Below are 20164 nucleotides of genomic sequence, written 5' to 3'. Positions count from 1 at the left end.
CACGCACCCACGCACACACACACACACACACACACGCACAGTCACGAACGCATGCACACACAGGCACAAGCACGCGGGGAAACACATGCGCGCGCACACGCAGGCACGATGGCACAAACACACACACTCACGCATGTACACACACACACACACACACACACACACACACACACACACACACACACACAGAGACGGAATCAAGAATACATGATAAACACGTTTTTGTTATTTATTCTTGATAGAATGCACTACCTTTGTCTCACGTGCAGTGTTGCACGATAGTGGCATCTGCACTTTTGAATCATGATTATCAGCAGGAGTAAATAATCTCAAAATGTGAGGTTATTTACTCCTGTCATAGGACGATAGGTGATATATCGGTCAAGGTTTGTCTTCATTAACTCCTGATATATCTATGCCAACAGACTTCGTGATAGCCAACTCTCTAATCGCATCGGTGGGATAGGTGTGATAGGCAGGAGAGGTGATACTTTTAACATAACTGGGACTGATAGGGGTGAACTATCTACTAGATTCCGAGGACATGGCTCATGATGATACACACTGCAGCAGATTAGTGGATGTGCGCTCTATTTTGGAAGTGACACTGACAGTTACGTTCTGCTGAATAGGAAGGAATCATGCTAGTAAATACTATTGTTGTGTTTATCTACAGGTTGAGAATGCAAGCATTTGGCTTGGTGACCATTACCTAGGGGCATACACATGCATATGCGCCAGTCCAAAAACTACCTACTAGTGCCAACTTATTACCTTAAAAAATCTGAAAATGGTAGCAGCTGCCAGCTAGTATAACAGTAAAATACACTGTGACAGTACAGTAAGCACCCGCATAAAAAAAACTGCGGATTAAGAACCTCCAGGCTGAAATTTGACCAATAAAGCACCTAGTATATAAGAACCACTTCAGTCTGATAAATTAAGCAGGTTCTTATATGGAAAAAAATACCGAAAATTAGAGCAAACTGGGGCAATCCAAGTATGTGTGCTACACCATTGGAAACCAATAACATTCCAGATAATATAAATACCTCCTCACAGGAGGATTGGATTTTCCAGTGGGTATTTTGCCTCATTTTCCAGTAAATGTTGGGGCTTGATTTTGACGATACAGAGGATTGAGGGGGAGAATCCGATGGTGTGAATATTATCTGAAACTATACAATATTTTTTTCTATTGTCAAGAGTTGCTATTCAGTAATCAGTTCACTTCAATTGGAAAATATGTGTAAACAAACCATAAAAACAGCATGATTGATACATTTCTATCTTGCTCTGATGACACATCATTTAAACATTTACTTTGTATCAAACATACCGTCCAGACATGGAGAAATTATTCTTGGCATTTTCTTACATTGCTAAGTTTTCAGTTATTTTCTTCTTCTTTGACTTTCTTCTGTAACTTTATTAGCAGTTTTCTCAGGGAACGAGCATTTCCAACAAGCCTATAATCCACTGGAAGTTCAAGCCCTGTGCCTTTGCCTGCGTTGTATCTACTGCCAATGCATCTACTCCTCAAGTTCTCCATACTCTGATAAAAACTTGTGAAATATTTTTGAAAGCTCAATGGGAGCAATGTGTGGGCGTGAATGCCCCACAATCTTCACCTCGTTATTCTTAACTGCAACTGCATATATCTGTCATAGTAATTGTCCGGTTCGATTTCGCAGTTCAGTATCTCTCCAATTTATACATTCGCATCCTGAAAATAAGCATGATAACCACGTACGCTTGCCTCTATATAGAGTTCGTGTTCATTTGCCATTACTTTCTTGGAAAGGGATTCAAGAAAGAAGTCCAAGCAACTCAAATCCAAGATGGCGTGCTTTCAATGACACGGGAGAAACCGCTGTCCTGTGCTGTCCGCGGAAAGGTCTGCGGTAGCACGAACAAGAGGTGCAAGGTGTCATGGGAAAATTCCTCTTTGGGATTTGTGAACCTCTTGTGTTTTGGATCAAAGATGAATCGTACTTTATTCGACTGTGGCTCAAGCAAATCAGTGGAATTGAAGGATGGGAGGCCGTATGACATTACATCGACGTTGCAAAAGACTGTCTAACTGAGCAGTATATATATAACTCTGTTAAATGCAACTTTTGCCATGAAGGAAAGCAATATCTTGACACGCATGTGCGTTTCAAACACAGCACCCAGTTTACCACTGAGGAGAGTGATAATCCTTGTTCAAGCAAAAGTTGTGTGGAAATAGGCTCATCTCAAGGAAATCTATGACTATATGTCATACCACCGACAACCATTCAGCAGGTGAAAAACATGTTCAGAGAATCTATGAAAGCCAACGTACCACTCGAGGAAACAAGGCCAAGTGAAAAACGAAAGGGAAATGACAAGCGGAAGTCGTACAGTGTAAAATTCAAAAAGCAAACAGATCTTTTGTATTCTCTCAAAACGTCGACAAACAAGTTTACAGCAGTTGCAAAGGCAAAAGGAGTTGACAAATCCCTGGTGGTAAAGTGGAACAAAGACAGAGGCCGAATTAGAGCAGAAGTGGACATGAATAAGAGGGGAAAGAATACAGGTGGTACGAGGTCTACCAGGCAAAGGAGGAGAATTGCTGGGGAGAGATCGAAACGCATTAAAAAATATCCTCTAGCCTCACATTTTCTGCTTGCCGAGTTCAAACTAAGGAGAGCAGCAGGCAGCAAAGTTTCCAAGCTGTGGTTCAGAAAAATGATGAAGTCGAAAATAGAAACGTGTTATGGCAAAGCAGAAGCGGAGAAATTTAAAGGAAGTAGTAACTGGTTTCAGAGATTTAAAAAAAGACATAACGTTGTGCTTAGAAGAAGAACGAACAAAAAGAAAGATTGTGCGGATCACGGCAAGGAAAAAATTCAAAGGTTTCACAGAGAACTGAGAAAAGCTTTGAATACACAAAGGAGAAGAAACAAATCTTCTGTTGACCCGAAGTATGGAAGATGGGTTCCCCAAAATAGGTACAACATAGATCAGGTCCCCCTCCCATTTGTTGTTGACCAAGATCAAACTTACGAGACATTGAGAAGCAAGCAAGTGTGGGTTTCGCAACCATCCTCTGGTTTGGACAAGAGACAGGCTACTCTTCAACTGTGTATACAGGCTGACAGGGAACAAAACATCAAGCCAGCTCTTGTGTTTAGAGGAAAGGGACGTGTGGCTGCTCAGGAGAATGAACAGTATGATAAAGAGGTTGATGTATATTTCCAGCAAAGAGGTGAACATGCAATGGGTTAAGGGTACACTTATTCCTGGGATTGGAAAAGACAAAGAGGAAAAGGTTATCTTTGCAGACAATGTGGGTTTCCAACAAAGCAAGTCATTTCATGAAGCATGTAGAAATGAAATGAAGGCAACAGTTTACATACTGCCTGAAAATCATACTGACAAAATCCAGCCCATTGATGCCGGATGTGGAAGGATGATGAAAGTGAATGTAGCTGCAGCAATGGAAAGGTGGTTAGAGGAGGAAAACAACCTTGACAAGTGGCATGATAAAGTTTCAGCTAAGAACAGCAGGATTTTAATGACTCAATGGACTGGAGAGACTTGGAGGAAGCTGAAGAACAATAGAGAATTTCTGAACAGATTATTTGAGAAAACTGGCTGCTTGATAACAGCAGATGGATCAGATGACAACAAAATCAGCCCTCAAGGACTATGAAATTATGAGATCTAGGCAATGTGCATTACATTTGGTTTAGAGCAAGCTCGTTTAAATTTGGTAATTTAATTTAATTATCAGAATATTTGCTTGCATTTACTACTAGTTTAAATTAAGCTGTGTTATGTTACTGTAATGCAGTTATGCTGACAATTAATTATTGTCTGTACTGTCTACTATTAGTCAAATCAATTTTCACAGCATTTGACCTTTCATTGTGTTTTAAAATATGATAAGTAAATTAAAGGTGATAAATAAATTAACTCAAATGAATTTAAACGGACATAATTTCTAATATTATGCAGTTGGTTAATTAATTAGTGTCAATTATTCACTAATTAAAGCCAATTTTACCTAGATAATGTACACAATATCCTCCCCAAAATTAAGAACCTCTTTAAGAACATCTTCAGGCTGATTTCTCACTATGTATCATACATATATAAGAACCACTTCAGCCTGAAACAGAAAATCACGGGTTCTTTTATGCGGGTGTTTACTGTATATCATTTAAGTAGATCTATAATGCGCTTATACCAGTGGACAAATACACACGTTACTACTATTTAAAGTAGATAAACCTCGCAACAAAAAGCCTACTATATATTATACACCTACTGTGAGCATACTTGCAGTATGCAAACACGAAATGTTCTCATTGAGCCAGAAATGTGCTCTGAAGATGACTATTTTGAATTACCCCGTCAGACGCGTTTTTGGCAAAAATACAAATTTATAAATTATGTTGAGCGAAGTGTCAGAGGATGCTAAATAGTAGACCTACACTAGCGCAAATAGTTCCTGGGACGAAAACATATTTGTTTCCTGATTGCATCTGTAATGTAGATTACATGTGATTTAAACAAATTTCACAATTTCGTACTGAGTAAACATCGAACAATAAAGTATAACATGTGTTATCACAGAAAAGAACTGTTAATGCAGCACAACGTTCGCTCCGCTGTGTACCGGATGTGTAAACACTGTAAACATCCTGTGGTACGTGCTACTTTCGTAACTTTAGTTTAGATTGTATGAAGAAATGTTGTGAAAGTAGCAATACAAATAAGTTGTAGTGAATTTTTACAACATAGGCAAGCACACAGTAGGTATGCATCCAGAGAGACATGATACAAGATTGCGTGGCACAGCTTTGCTGTTGATCCCGAGCGCTGCGCGCGGATGAGACGCGGATATGCGCACGCGACAGCGGGAATTTTCAAGTATGAAGCGCTGTCCGCAGTGGAGACTTGAGACGTGCGCAAAATTCGAGGCCCGGCGCACGTCTCCACAGCGGTCAGCGGATTGTCTGTAGTTTTAGAAGATAACAATGAAGACTTTGTTCTAAATAAGAACTATCGGCGGCTAAATAAGAGCAATATACAGACCTTTGAATTTCTTAACTAGTCAGTCAAAGGGCTTGTTGGGGGTCCATTATGCAGAGCTTCCAATTGAAATGGCCCATGAAATTGTCAAGTGGAATTGAAAATGTCCACCAAGAAACCCCAAAGAAAATGTCTCTCTCTTACATGCACCCCCTCCCTGATCAATCACGCATTCAGGCGTAAACAATAACAGAGATGAAATTGTGTTGAGTTTATGGCCTTTGGCGCATGTGCATTGACGTACAAGACTGATGAAAGGGCTCAAGGATAGAGAGCATGGTCGTGAGAGCAAAGCCGATGTGTTACGTTACATAGTTGTCAATCTCGCCATGCTCTCTATCCTTGTACCACAGGCGGCTTGGAACGTCTCAATAAAAATAAATCTTCACACAATTTTTCACAATGATCGACCGCCTGTGTGCAAAATAGGTGAACGTATGTGAAACGTATACGGTTAGTACTTACTGTGACATATCCGTGACTAACTGACACCACTAAATTGGTAAAATGTTCCATGCACCTTAAGAAATGTGAGAAATTACGAGGTTATCATCGCAAAACTCCCGAACACCGTACGTCACAAAGCTATAATATATGTAAACAAACACGCGGGTTGTGAGGTGCCTGCCTCCGATATCCATTTCGAGGCCCGCTAAGCCAAGCATAAAGCGCGCGGGCATGACGTCACAAACACAGCTACGTTCTTTGGTTAAAACAATCGAGTAGCGCAGTTAGGGATTTTCGAAATTATTTAATTTTAAGAAAAACTTCAATGTTCAATGAATGACGCACTCATTCACTTCCGAAAGCGGGTAAAAATGCCGAATTTTTCCACTTCGGTGCGAAATGCATCGGCCGGGCCTTTCATTATTTACGAAAAGCAAACAGTCTCGCCAAACAGCTACACGCAGTAACGGGTCACGTCGTTGACGCCCCATTCATGCCCATCAACAAAGAAGGCGGGGCTTATTATGATTACGGAGATGCCAAAATGCAACAGAAGGACGTAGCGCAGTGCGCTAAACGGCGTGCTATTTTCGTTTTTGTGCCAAACTCTATCGTAGGAAACCGTTCTAACCGGTATGTCGGTATTTAGCTGTATGCCGGGTCAAAGGTTATCTCGCCGAGTGTTGCATCGATGTCCAATCTCCCAGCAAGCCACACCGCCTTGCCGAGTGAGCCACAGTGCGTTAGTAGCTGCCTTTTGTTTGCTAGTTCGGCGGGGAATACGTTCGGATTGATGGCCAAAGAATGGATAATCGTGTCGTACGTTTTAGTCTGTATCTCCGGATTGCTGGTGTATACGAGGAAACGATTTCGCACGATGCTAGGCAAATGTACTGTGTACGATTTGAGCTCAAGTTGGATGAGTTACGCGTAGTAAATCGTAGGTATTATTAAGGCTAGTAAATGACGAATTTCCCTTGTTTATTGAAGTCACACTCCTTCCCTATTATCTACTCCTGTTATAGGTAATGTCAAGAGCGTATTAAGAAGGAGAGCGTACAACGGTAAAATGCTGAAACCATGCTGCAGTATTAGTCGAATTAATAAACTTTTCCCGTTTTATTTTGACGATTCTTTGTGGTATTAGGCCAAAACAAAATATAGGCGTGGTTACGATTTCCCGACTGACCCTATTTATTCCCAGCTACCCTAAACATTTAATTGTCAATTTTCTTTAAAATAAAAAAATAAAAATAATAATATGAATTGGACAGTTTCTGCTTCAAAAGGCACATCCTTCGGACATGGTTCGTAAATAAAATATTTCAAGAAAATAAAATGTTTTCCCTACCTACCTACCCTATTTTTTTTAGCATGTAACGGTAACCACACATATATTTTGTTTTGGCCTTATTGATCAGCTGTCCTACCTTGCTAATATAAAACAAACCGCTTGTCCCTACGATGCCTCTACGCTGAGATAATGATCGGTGAAAATCTGGTATTTTCGCCGAAAACCGGCTCGAGATACGTAGTGGCTGAGACTGTCTCTCGTTCTGGCGATAGCTTCGGGAACCCTCGCGTGTTTCCGTCATTCATTGACAATGAAGTTTATTTTCCTTCTACTATCTTTTCTCGCATTTCCAGTCATTGACGCAGCCATTGCTCCACAAAAACGTCTTGTTATTTATCGCCATGGTGATGACCCTTGATACAATGTATAATATATTCTTTAACAAAATCATATGGTATATGGTACATGCTAAATGAGTGAGGGTATGCGGCAGGTTTGATTTCTCTCTAACTGCATTTCTGCTGACAGGCAATATCGGCACTGAACTTTGTGTTGCCTACTCCAATCCAAGCTGCAACCATCCCAGTGGCATTGCTGGGAAAGGACATTTGTGCGTGTGCTGCTACTGGTACAGGTAAGCAAAATTTTATTGGCAGCAGTCTGCATGCGTGTGTGGCAAATTTTACAAGTGATGTGATGCATGTTCCACGAAGAGTTGGCTTTTAAGAACATTGTTGGATTGTTTTTGTAAATTTTTGCAATCTGTAATAGAGCCATTTATCTACTAATATGTCTTATTAGATATGCAGTTATTTATATCAGTTATGCCACTGACCATTTTTTGAACTTGGCTGTCATGGATTGGTCATTCCCACATATTTCTGTGTCGGTTACATGGATGAGCTGAGAATACGTATATATGCAAACAACTCATTTAGGTGACTTTGTCCAAACGTCACAATGAACTACATTGATCTCTGTGTTACAGGCAAGACTGCTGCATTTATGCTTCCTATACTGGAGAGGCTACTATTCAAGCCCAAGCAGGCTCCTGTCACTAGAGTACTGGTGATGACTCCCACACGAGAGCTTGCTGTGCAAATATTCCAGGTGTCAAGGCAGTTGGCACAGTACACCAACGTTACTATTTGCCTGGCGGCCGGTACGTCAACCAATTAAAATCCTCAATTGATCCGACAATTTCGTATGCAGCTTGCAGAATGGCACTAGTGTACATGCATTTATCCATTCCTCAATCTGTGTGTCCATCAATGGTAACAGACTGTAGATGTCTATGTAGCTTTGCCTACTACAGTAACAATAGCAGCAGCAGCAGCAGTAGCCACAAGTTCCCTTCTCGCTTAACACTACGTTGGCGTGAGGGTGACAAGCCGACGCAATAGAATATTGTTCGGCATGACATGCGCTACTATTAAACTTAAAATTAACTTTTTATGATTGTTACCGCTTCTCTGTACTTCCACGCCTCGATTTATTATATGTGCGCTATCACTGAGCATGTATTTACGTGTCAGCGAGTAATTATTTATAAATTGATAAGATAAAACTTAAAAAAACGCTGCCATTTTCCCATAGATATCCCATCATACGTAGCGAAAAATACAAGTACAACCCATAGAAAAAGAGACATAAGAACATCCAGTATGGCATTTTACAACGTTCAAATAGTATAGCTGTTCGAAATTCTCTTATTTTAATGTGTATTTTGAGGTAAATAGTAATTAAGAAGTGATGTGATAGTTGCAAACATGTAACAGGTGAGGTCAAATGTGGTAATACATTGTTTTATTTACGAAATTTTACGAAATTCGGAGTTTGTTTTCAAGCTACGAGGCATTTCGTATGGAAGGGTGTCAGGCTCCTACGACGTGTAACAGTCGGAGAGTCTGGTCGGTTTACAGCAGCAGTAGCAGTAACAATGAGATAAGTGCTGCTGCTCTACAGAACTCGGATGAAATTGCAATAGTACAGCAACTGTTCACATGTGCTTTGTGCGAAGGAGATCGCAACCGACTTAAAGTTGCAAAACCTTGCAGCTAAATGCATATATATACCTACTCTGAGCTTGCATTTGTTGCAAAAATTCACTACAACTCATTTGTATTGCTACTTTCAGAATATATTTCTTCTCAAAATCTAAACGAAATTTCTTCTCTTACGAAAGTAGCACCACAGTGATGTTTGCACATCCGGGACACAGCGTAGTGATCGGCTCGATTCATTAACAGTTCCTTGCTATGATAAAACAAGTTATAATTCATTATTCGATGTTTGTTCAGTACAAAATTGTGAAATTTGTTTTTATCATATCGTTATCTATATTACTTATGCAATCAGGAAACAAATCTAGTGTTTTTGTTCCAGGAACTATTTGTGCTAGCGTAGGGCTACTGCTAGTGTAGGGAAGCGCCGGCTGCACAGATTATATGTATAGGTTATATTAGTTCGCAGCACGGCATGTACGGCGCGTCACCATAAATCACAACAGACGCATATTGGTGATCGCGCCGAAATGCACCTGCCTATATTAGTGAACCGGATTTGTTGACGCCAAAAACTCGCAGGTAGAAGGGACTCGGCTCTCATCCTCTAGGCAGCACGGTCCAGCTTTTGCCCGCGCTCCCGTTCTTTCCTTCCTATTCCTTCTATACCCCGCTTTTCGACCGTTAACTTCCACCTTTCACTTTCCGCTTTCACCCCTGCCGAGCTACGTCGCGTTCCACGTCCTACGGTACGAAATTACTGATATACGGTATTCTGTGTGTGCGTTGTCATCTGTGTAGTCATCGATGTAGTATGTTGTATGGAGAATATTCTGTGGTACAATAGAACATACGGAGAGTAGCTTTATAATACTGTGTTCGTGTTATTGTATCTGTGTTATCTACCTATCGCGGGCGCTATCTACGCAACCTGTCACTACCCTACGAAACGGGTGCCACTAGCGCACCTACCAAACCGTTGGTTTGTTTTATATTAACAAGGTAGGACAGCTGATCAATAATACTGCAAAGAATCGTCAAAATAAAACGGGGAAAGTTGATTAATTCGACTAATACTGCAACATGGTTTCAGCATTTCACCGTTGTACGCTCTCCTTCTTTATACGCTCTTGGTAATGTGTTATGGTCCATGTGAAACGATAGCAAAAAGCCACTATGGGGTCAACTAGTAAGCCAACTCTATATATATGATCAAGAGCAGATAAAGAAGGAGCTTCTTTATCTGCTCTTGATATGATTCAGTAATTACTGAACACTGCATATTACAGCATTACTGCTAGCAATAAGCATGTTACAAAAAACGGTTGGGAAAAATGTCTGAAAGACACTTTACACACCCTTTGAATGGACGTAGACAAGTGATGTATCATAGAATGACGGTTTTTTATGTATGCGTAACATAAAATTATCATGCAAAACTTCAAACACAACATGCCTGTCCAAGCCTAGTTTAGCACCCCATTATGGCCCATATTAGTTTAGCACGCGAAAACACAGTTGCGGGTTCCCAAAGTATCCTCGATCCTAACGTGTCTAGGTTCCAGAAATCCACACGCCACATAATATCTTTGCACTGGCAAATGCAGGTGAATGATTATCAGCCAAGCATAGGATTAAGCCATACAGTGGCGTATATTCGTCATTCTGTGATACATGCATCATTTTGATATAGGCCCTACGGTATCAACGGTACAAACGTACCGTTTTTGATAAACGGTACAAGGTGATACCACATATATATACAATACTCAATAGTCAATAATACATGCGCTGATCTTGTTTTAGGTGGGTAACGTTGAAAGCCCATAGTCATACAGTCGATTTACGCCAATATGTATTAGCACCGATGAATACCACAGGTTTATGCAATTGCTTTTGCTACTAACAGGCTATAACATATTCAAAACGTTTGAACGGCATATTCGTTCTTAGCGCCGCGATGGAGTGATGTGATTTGTGTTTAGGCCCCTACTCGTGCGCACTGCTGAAGTTTTCTAGTTCAGATCACTTCAAACGATACGGGTAGCTCATCAACGAATACACACGAATATGGTGTTAATTAAAGCACTAAGACAATGGATTCAACTTGTCGAACTAAGCGCCTACCTTTAGAGATTTTACGTTCAGTCGGCATGCTGCTGAAGCTGACGGTCTTTTTGTGGGACGGTTTTCGCTTACTTTCATCTTTCATTATTGAGCCGCTACCACGACGAGGTGTAAGATTCACTGGTACGTCCAGCAACTCTCCAGATTGATGCAGGCTGCTATCCATACTACTTTCCTCCGCTTCACCACCGTTCACAAAAACATCATCTTGCCCGGCCACAATATTCTGTATCTCACTCTCAGTAACAGGGGTTTCGTTTACCACTTCTCGTAGCGCGGCCATATTGCTTGTGTGGGCGAGTCTATTTCGTGCAGGGGTGTTATCAACCCCGATCGACCGTAGATGCATGCCGGATTTACGTGTATTGATGCCATACGGATTGAGTTCATGCGCAGAGCGATGCCCAAAACATCACTATTTTTAGTATATCATGCCTAATACCTACTTTAGTAAATGCAAATTATGATCATCTTCACGAATCCTGACCCTTGTAATTAGGAACTGTTTATTATATGTAATGTAAATGTAATGTATATATATGTAAAGGTGGATACAGGGGCGGATCCAGAGGGGGGTCGAGGGGGTCCGGAGCCCCCCTTTTTACCACAAAAAAAGGGAAAAAAGCATACACACACACACACACGCACGCGCACACACACACACACACACACACACACACACACACACACACACACAACAAGGTCCCACATACACACTTCTGCTATATTGTCTCCATAAAAAAAATCTTGTTTAGCGCTAGTTTTCTGATAAAGATTTACTTATTATATGATGAAATTCGTTATAAAAACCTAGAAATAGGCAAAGAGCAGGCCCGTAGCCAGCTTTATATTGGGGGGGTTCGTTTTTCAATGTTGGCCATTGTTGGCAATTTGCTCGGCAGGTGCATGTACAGGATTTGTACCAGGGGGGGGGGGGGGGTCCAACCGTAACCAAAGTTGCGAGCACGCGAAGGGGGGGTCAGAATTTTTTTAAATTACGACCCCTCCAGATTGGCGTTTTCTGCGCGAGCAAGGGGGTGTCCGGACTCCTGCGAGCCCCCCTGTACACGTCCCTACTTCGGGCGCGAAGCGACCAGGCGAAGGAGCCAAGCGACGCGAGCGGGGGGGAGGGTGGTGGGAGGGGGCTGTTCCGTGTTCACCGCTCCCGCACGTGATGGAGATTTTTGCAATTATTACACTAAAATGGCAGCGACGCTGCAGGTGAAATTCTTTGCAAATGTTCAAAAAATAATTTTGGGCTTGGGGAGGGGGCTCGGGGGGGTTCGTTTCGAAAGCCCCCCGAACCCCCTGGCTACGGGCCTGCAAAGAGGGGTCCGCAGAGCGTCCGGGGGACCGGATCTGATAAATTTTTGCATTCTAGACATCAAATTACTGCTCAGTGCTCTCAGAATGCACCAATTTATTTTAAAAATCTTGGGGAGGTCCCTGCAAACCCCCCCTAAGTGGCCTCGGCAGCTTTTTTAAAACACCAGAAAAAGTAAGCAGGAAAAGTGCCCTTAATTTCTTCCTGGACACCCCCCTTTTCAAAAATCCTAGATCCGCCCCTGTGATAGCTATATTATATATAGGGGGCCGTCAAATGAGATTTCTCCCTTGAGCGCGTAAGCTCATAACTCATATAACTATTGATAGTCATAGACTGTTTGTTTATGGTAGTGTTGATTATAAAAATAAATCATTTACAGATGTAATAAATATAAGAATAATGCAAGATTTATTCGAGGCTTTGCCAGTATGAAAATCGGGAAAGCCGAATACTTATACCCTTCATGGTTCCTTAGCTGACTATGTGAGTAAACAAGCCAGGCCCGTAGCCAACTTTATATTGGGCGGGGCGGGGGGGTTTCGTTTTCAATGTTGGCAATTTGCTCGGCAGGGGTGTGACAGGATTTGTACCAGGGGGGGGGGGTCTAACCGTAACCCAAAGTTGCGAGCACGCGAAGGGGGGTCAGCAAATTTTTTAAATTAGACCCCTCAAGATGCGTTTTCTGCGCGAGCAAGGGGGGTCCGGACTCCCCTGGACGCCCCCTGTACACGCCCCTGCTCGAGGCGCGGAAGCGACCAGGCGAGGGAGCCAAGCGACCGAGCGGCGGGGGAGGTGTGGGAGGTGGGTCTCACTGTTCACGCCCTCGCAGACGATGAGATTTTGCAATTAATTACCTAAAATGGAGGGCGACCTGAGGTGATTTCTGCAAATTTCACAAAAAAATCGGCTCGGGGGCGGGGTGGTTCGAACCCTTTCGACCCCCCTGGCTACGGGCCTGCAAGCAATAGCATACATCGCATGTTTTTATTACAGTCATGGTATAAATTATGTAAGAAGGCCAATGACCGAAGCGCAATGATAGAAAGCCTATCATAGCTACCCCCGGTTGGGAGTGCTTCCGAGAAAAACTGAAACGTGCCGCACGCATCAGCGTTCTTATGTAGAGCTCTACGTATAAACATGGATATATGTCTATTTTGTTTGTAAATATTCGTTGTCCGCGGAAATGATGAAGCACGGGGTTTTCAAAGTTACCTCGAAAATTGATAATCCGGTATAGTTTTCTCGTTTCTGTCAACTTTGATTATATAATGCTTGCTTAAAACGGGTAAACCGTGAAAACCTCCTCCGTTTTATTGGATGATAAGATATAAGATATAGATATTAACAAGATTATTAACTTGATATTAAGTGGATTGTTAAGAATTCCATACATACGTGATACTGAATGTCGTGATAACAGAAAAGAACTTCTTATTCTCCTGTAAGTGGTCCTTCCACCCACTGACCCCATAATAATACCCAACATTTCACTACCTCCGGCCTTGTGACATTGGTGACAACAGGGGCGTGTACAGGGATTTGTGCCAGGGGGGTCTAACCGTAAGGCAAACTTGCGAGCACGCGAAGTGGGTCTGAGGCCCTCCCCCAGAATTTTTTGAAAATAGACCCCTTTAATGCGTTTTCGTCTCGCGCGGACAGGGGGGTCCGGACCCCCGTGGACTCCCTCTGTACACGCCCCTGGTACAAGGTAGGTGATTAGGGGAACTATTCATCATTATTTACGCTGGGTGGGTGGTTCCGGGTTACATAGGAGGGCCGCACGCATATCCAGATACTTAGTTCATCATAGCTGATTAGCACGCGTGGGTCTAACGCGTGAATTCATTGGACATCAGTTGAGGGCGAATTCGAGCTGGCCTCTCTGTCCATGCGTGCATGCAAACAATCGCGACACTGCGCCAGCCGCGAATACGACGCATCGCGGTCCGCACACACGCATTATCAGGCGCCGCGTATGTAGCCACCTGAAAGTCACAGCATATAAAGCATTTTATTATTATATACCAGGAAGCCTATATATATATATATATATAGTATATATTATATATAATATTCAAGCTGCGTGCTATCACCCAGCATTGAGCACAGTATTATTAACGCCGCTGAACGCTTCCCTGATCTGCAGCCAGCGTCGCAAGACCTTATCATTACTATTACTGTTAATAATTATGATGAAACGATATATATTCCACCTACATGCTAATGGCATGCAGTACTATGGCTCATAGGTCTGATCTCCCAGGGTAGCTGCCGAACGTATGCCTGTACCGAAGAGCATATAAATCAACGTGATTTATATGGCTCTGGCCCAGTTCGGGTACATTCTAATATCGCGACCCGTACCTCGCCTTTAGTGAGTACTCTACTAAACGGAGTCTGAGGGAGTCGCCTACGCCTACTCTCCTAACCCTAATTCCTAATTACGCCTACAACCTAACCAGGCGCGTAACCAGGATTATATTTGGGGGGGCGGGCAATGCATGGCACGTGAAGTGTGCGAATCAGGGGTAAATCCGTCCGAGGAGTGCGGGGGGGATGATCCGCATAGCCATCACATACTAGCACGACGTAAGCCCACAATAATTTTTTTTTTAAATTGGTGCATTCTGAGAGCATCTGAGCAGTAATTTTGAGTGTCTAGAATGCAAAAATTTTATCAGATCCGCTCCCCGCGACACCTGCGGACCCTCTTTGCCCATTTCTAAGTTTTTATAACGAATTTACATATATATAAGTAAATCTTTATCAGAAAACTAGCGCTAAACAAGATTTTTTTATGGAGACAATATAAGAGAAGTGTGTGTGTGTGCGCGCGCCGCGTGTGTGTGTGTGTGTGTGGTGTGCTGCGTGCGTGCGTGCGTGCGTGCGTGCATGCGGCGTGTGTGTGTGTGTGTCTGTGTGTGTGCGTGGCGTGCGTGCGTGCGCCGCGCGCGCGCGTGCGTGTGTGTGTATGATTTTTTACTTTTTTTTGTGGTAAACAGGGGGGGGGTCCGGACCCCCTTCGACCCCCCCTCTGGATCCAGGCCCCTGCACAAGACACACACACACCACACACAGCCACAGCACCACACGCGCACATATACACAACACACATGCACACGCAATACACACACGACACACACACACACACACGCACACACACCACACACACCACAACACACACACAGCGACACATCACACACCACACACATGCACACACACAGCGCACACACACACAGCACCACACACACGTACACTACATTTATACATGCATACTAACATGCACGCACATGGCAAATTTGACAACCGTACGTTTTGGCAGCGTGCCGTAGCATGCCAGTGCTAAGGGGGTCTGCGGCCTCCCCCCCCCCAGACTAAATTTTGAAATACTTAAGCCATTTTGGGCGATATTTTGAGTCCGTCCCAGACGTTTTGGGGGGGGCGACCGCCCCCACCGCCCCCCCCCTGGCTACGCGCCTGCCCTAACCCTATCAGATAGTTACCAGGGTACGTTCCGGTATACCGGACCGTACCCAGGGTACGTTCCGGCAGTACCCTGGGAGGCATAGACCCTATACCCTCATACGTACCCCTAGCTCCACATACGTCAACACATAACTTCAGCAATGAAAAATTGTTATTCCCTACTGATAACGTCAATGGGCTCTCGCACATCTCGTGTGCCGTCATTTCGCGTGACTTATCCGTCCATTCTTCCTTCCACCCATTCAACTACCTATGTAAGTTTGAATCTATTGTTTGTTATCCTTGTTAGCGTCCGTTTATAGAGGGGATGTTATATATTATATTCACTCACATACTCATCTTTTTTCGCAGAGCCGCAAAAAAATCTTTATGCACGGCTCTGTATTTTCTTTCTGATCTTAGTACGCCCCCTAACGGCCCTAACTCGTATTTCGGTATTAGAATAAGAGATACGATTTATTCGGTCAACGACAACATGGCCATGCGTTCGGAGAGTGATTTTGGATTTGTTGGAACTATTACAGACGACGTTGATGTTCCCTTAGCATCGGAGAGCAGTGACAATGAAGATGAGGTATATTTTTGTTATTATAATGCTTGTAGTGCGAAATTTCATTATTCAATCGATGTTTTCACACTATAATATAGTTCAAATCAAAACAGACATGATGAAGTTGAACATCTTGATCATAATTAATATTATGTGGACCGGGAACTGTGTATTCACTATTCTGTTACGGTACTATCTCAATAGCCGCGTTCACACGGAGCGAAAACGCCTGGTCGAAAACGATCCGAGACTGACCAGGATCAAAAACGACACGCGTCGATTTTGAAGAGAGCGTTCACACGACGTTTGATTGATCAGTTCTAGGACATGCCTCTCTATGCTATGCGAGCTGCGAGTTGAAAAAAAAGCAATGCGTCCAAGCGAACAATGCGAATTGAACAATCAATGCACAGCAACTCTGTGTAAACTCTGGCTCTCGACACTGGCGACGTCTACTGCCGTACTAATTCTGACCCGGGCGCCGGGTCGTGTGTCGGGGTGCGTTCACACGGCGGAGTGGGTGCGAAAATGACCCGGGTCGAAATGACACGGGTCGTTTTCGTAGTGAGAAAACGTCCGTGTGAACGCTTGGCCCGGGACGCATTTGACCCGGGTCTTTTTCGACTCGGGTCAAAGTGCTCTGTGTGAACGGCGAACGCGGCTAGTGACTCACTGACTGTACAGTGTACTGTAGACTGTACTGATGGGCAGTGATGCCACACTGTCACTATCACTGAGTGCCGTGGCATGATCATGATGCACTCTACTAATACTATATTGTGATTTGTAGTTTAATAGCATGGGAAAATGTGAAATAGTGTGCAGCAGGCATTGTGTCGCTGTGTGCAGTGTGGTTGGGGGGCAAACTAAAGTAGCATCGCGATTCTTCTGTGAATGATTCGCTTGGTGCTGAAGCCTGGAAGATTATCAAGTATTAATTCATTGACTGTGATCACTGATGCACTTCAGTGTGTTTTGTAAGGCAAATTTGTTTAGCAATTCTTGTTTATTCTTTGTGACTTAGCACTACATGCGAATACAACGAGTGTACGTAATGTAGGTTACTGTCAAAAAGCCATTTTCACATTTGGGTATATTACTAGACGACAATGTTCCATGTTGAACTATTTTGAATTTGTGTTAGCATGCTATAATATGCTAGTAATTATAGCTAAGATTAACTTATGGAAAGGGTTAGATTATGTGTATGTTAGCCATTTCTAATCATCGATCCTGTGTACATACTTTCAGGTACTTCCGCACAGAAAAACAAAAAAACGAAAAAACAAACATTCAGATTTCTCCACTGATTTTGTATTCAATGAGAAGAGTTCTGCTGGTGATTTATTAGAGAAGGAATATGGACAGGTGTTCAAACAGAGGGCTTCTGCTACATCATTGGATGAAAAAATTGCCAAGATCAGAAGACAGAAAAAGAAGGAGGTTAGTGTCGATAAATAAAACATAACATACGTGATGAAAGCATAATCGAGATTTATACAACGAGTTCAATTGGCCACTCGTTACTGCAGTCTAATAATAGCAATACTTGAAAGTGAAATAAAGTTTTCACAGTTCTGAATAATTTTAAGACACAGCATTATGCATCCCAACTAGCGCTGCATTATCATTTCACTTTCAGCAAAAGTCTGAACAATCTCGGTCCGAGAAGGAGAATGAAGAGATGGGTGCTGAGCAGACGAATAATAGTGTTCCTCCGGGAGAAGATGAAGAGTCCAATCAGGAAGCAGAGGAAAGCGATCAGCTAGAGTCGTCCGATTCGGAGCTAGATGAGAAGCCTGGTGTGTAGCATCTTGATTTTTTCCTGCTTAATTACTATACGTTTAAGCGAAATAAATGAGACAGCGACCTTATTTGGATACGAAGCGAAAGTTACAAGGATCTGACGAGGCTATCGTTAAGTCGCAACTAACATGGTGGTAAACATTCTTTGCTGAAGTCCTAAAAGCTAATTCAGTGGAACCACATCTATAGTGTGCAGCCAGGCATCATGTTCAACATATGCTGTATATTGAGGTGTGAGTAGGTTATTGTATTTTAGACCTAGAGCTAATGGCCTCATGCTGAATGTTTACATACGGTAAATAATCTAGATTCATGACTTTGTTAACACCGGTGTCATGCGAGTTGTTTGCAACTCTGAACCTTGTTTACGATTTGCCGATGATTTCAATAACCAGCCATTCCACGTTTATGTATTTCAGATACATTAAAAATGAAGCAAAGAAAGGGGAAACAGCCTGTGGAAGAACAACCTCAGCAGACTATAGAATATGATTCGGAGGATGAGGTATCAATTTCTAAGGGCACACTTTACAATTATTGCATGCTACCGGCAGATAGCAGGTGTAATGTCAAACATAGAGCACATGTAGCTTATCAGCATAACTTTGTTATAATGTGGTACTACTTCTCCCGGTTTGAGGAGCCCGAAGGGTTGTCAGTGCTATGGCTCCTCTTACGTGAACTATATGTATGAAAGACCATTCTCTTACAGCTGGAAAAGCAAAGGTTTTTTGAGGATGCACCGCCACTGGATAACACATCATCATTCCAGGAAATGAACCTTTCTAGGCCATTAATGAAGGTATTAGATAGTTTCCACAAGTAGTAGATCATTATAAGTGTATTATTTATACAGAAATAATGTCCAAGTTTTTGTGTACAGTACATACAATCAAGAGCCCATTAACCCCAGAGAGTACAACGCTGAAATAGGAAAACCATGGTGTCGTTTCAGCAAAATTAATAAAGTTTACCTACTTTATTTTGATACTTCTCTATACCCTATTATGCAGGAGTCATAGCGAGCCAATATAAGATCAACCGCTTGTCTCTACGATGTTCCTATGCCGAGATATAAAGCGATAAAAATAGAGTACTTCTAGGTAATCCTAGCGCCAATATGACCCAGTAACACGCCTCTCCCGCGTTTAGTGACTGCTAATGTTGCTTCCGGTCACCGCTTGGAGCGCTGACTTGTTACGTCATTACTACAGTTTACTACAGCTAGCGTAAGAGTCGGGTCGCCATGGTGATGACCCGCCCCTTACGCTAGCTGTAGTAAACGTTGTAGTTTGAGTCATGGCTGCGACTGGAAATGTGAGAAGAGATCGTAGAAGGAAAAAGAATGTTAAATCAGCAACACTATCGCAGGAGCAAGTAAATTATATTACAACGCGTTTAAGACAAGAGAAGCAGGATCACAGTGACGGGTTTTATTCGGCTATATATATGGGACTCGGTTGAAAAAGTGCACGAATTGAATGGAGCTAGAAAGAAATGTATAGACTTCATGAAATTATCAACGTCGTTTACAGGTAAGTTTTACATGCAATGTTCGTGGATCAACAACGACAACAGAAAATGGCGCAGTAGGTGTCTACCCAAAGTCCCTTGCGCTTTGTTCATTCATCCATATGATTCATCTCATTTATCAATGAACGACGGAAACATATGAGCTTTGTCGAAGCAACATTAGCAGTCATTAAACGCGGGAGAGGCGTGTTACTGGGTGATATGGCGCTAGGATTACCTAGAAGTACTCGATTTTTATCGCTTTATATCTCGGCATAGGAACATCGTAGAGACAAGCGGTTGATCTTATATTGGCTAGCTACGACTCCTGCATAATATTCCGGTAGAGAAGTATCAAAATAAGGTAGGTAAACTTTATTAATTTTGCTGAAACGACACCATGGTTTTCCTATTTCAGCGTTGTACGCTCTGGGGTTAATGGGCTCTTGATACAATGTATAATATATTCTTTAACAAAATCATATGGTATATGGTACATGCTAAATGAGTGAGGGTATGCGGCAGGTTTGATTTCTCTCTAA

General features: G+C 42.6%; 2 protein-coding genes across 2 annotated transcripts in view; one reads left to right on the top strand and one right to left on the bottom strand.

Moving 5' to 3' along the window:
* Window positions 1-11227, bottom strand: part of LOC106805117 — a 20493-nt gene extending 9266 nt beyond the window's left edge. The window contains exon 1 of the mRNA XM_014806598.1: window positions 10939-11227. Within this exon, the coding sequence (XP_014662084.1) occupies window positions 10939-11221 (283 nt within the window). The 5' untranslated portion in view covers window positions 11222-11227. The remainder of the gene's footprint in view (window positions 1-10938) is intronic.
* Window positions 11228-16218: 4991 nt separating this feature from the next.
* The window catches only part of LOC106805113 (probable ATP-dependent RNA helicase DDX27), a gene marked incomplete in the record, with an annotated part of 13698 nt that continues 9752 nt past the window's right edge, over window positions 16219-20164 (top strand). Inside the window, 5 exon segments of the mRNA XM_014806592.1 lie at window positions 16219-16328; window positions 17556-17747; window positions 17947-18106; window positions 18530-18615; window positions 18823-18912. Of these exon segments, the coding sequence (XP_014662078.1) occupies window positions 16230-16328; window positions 17556-17747; window positions 17947-18106; window positions 18530-18615; window positions 18823-18912 (627 nt within the window).

Source organism: Priapulus caudatus, unplaced genomic scaffold (genome assembly GCF_000485595.1).
Source record: "Priapulus caudatus unplaced genomic scaffold, Priapulus_caudatus-5.0.1 Scaffold100, whole genome shotgun sequence".
Taxonomy (NCBI): domain Eukaryota; kingdom Metazoa; phylum Priapulida; class Priapulimorpha; order Priapulimorphida; family Priapulidae; genus Priapulus; species Priapulus caudatus.
Note: the sequence above shows the minus strand (reverse complement) of the source record. Positions and strands in the feature narration are given on the sequence as shown.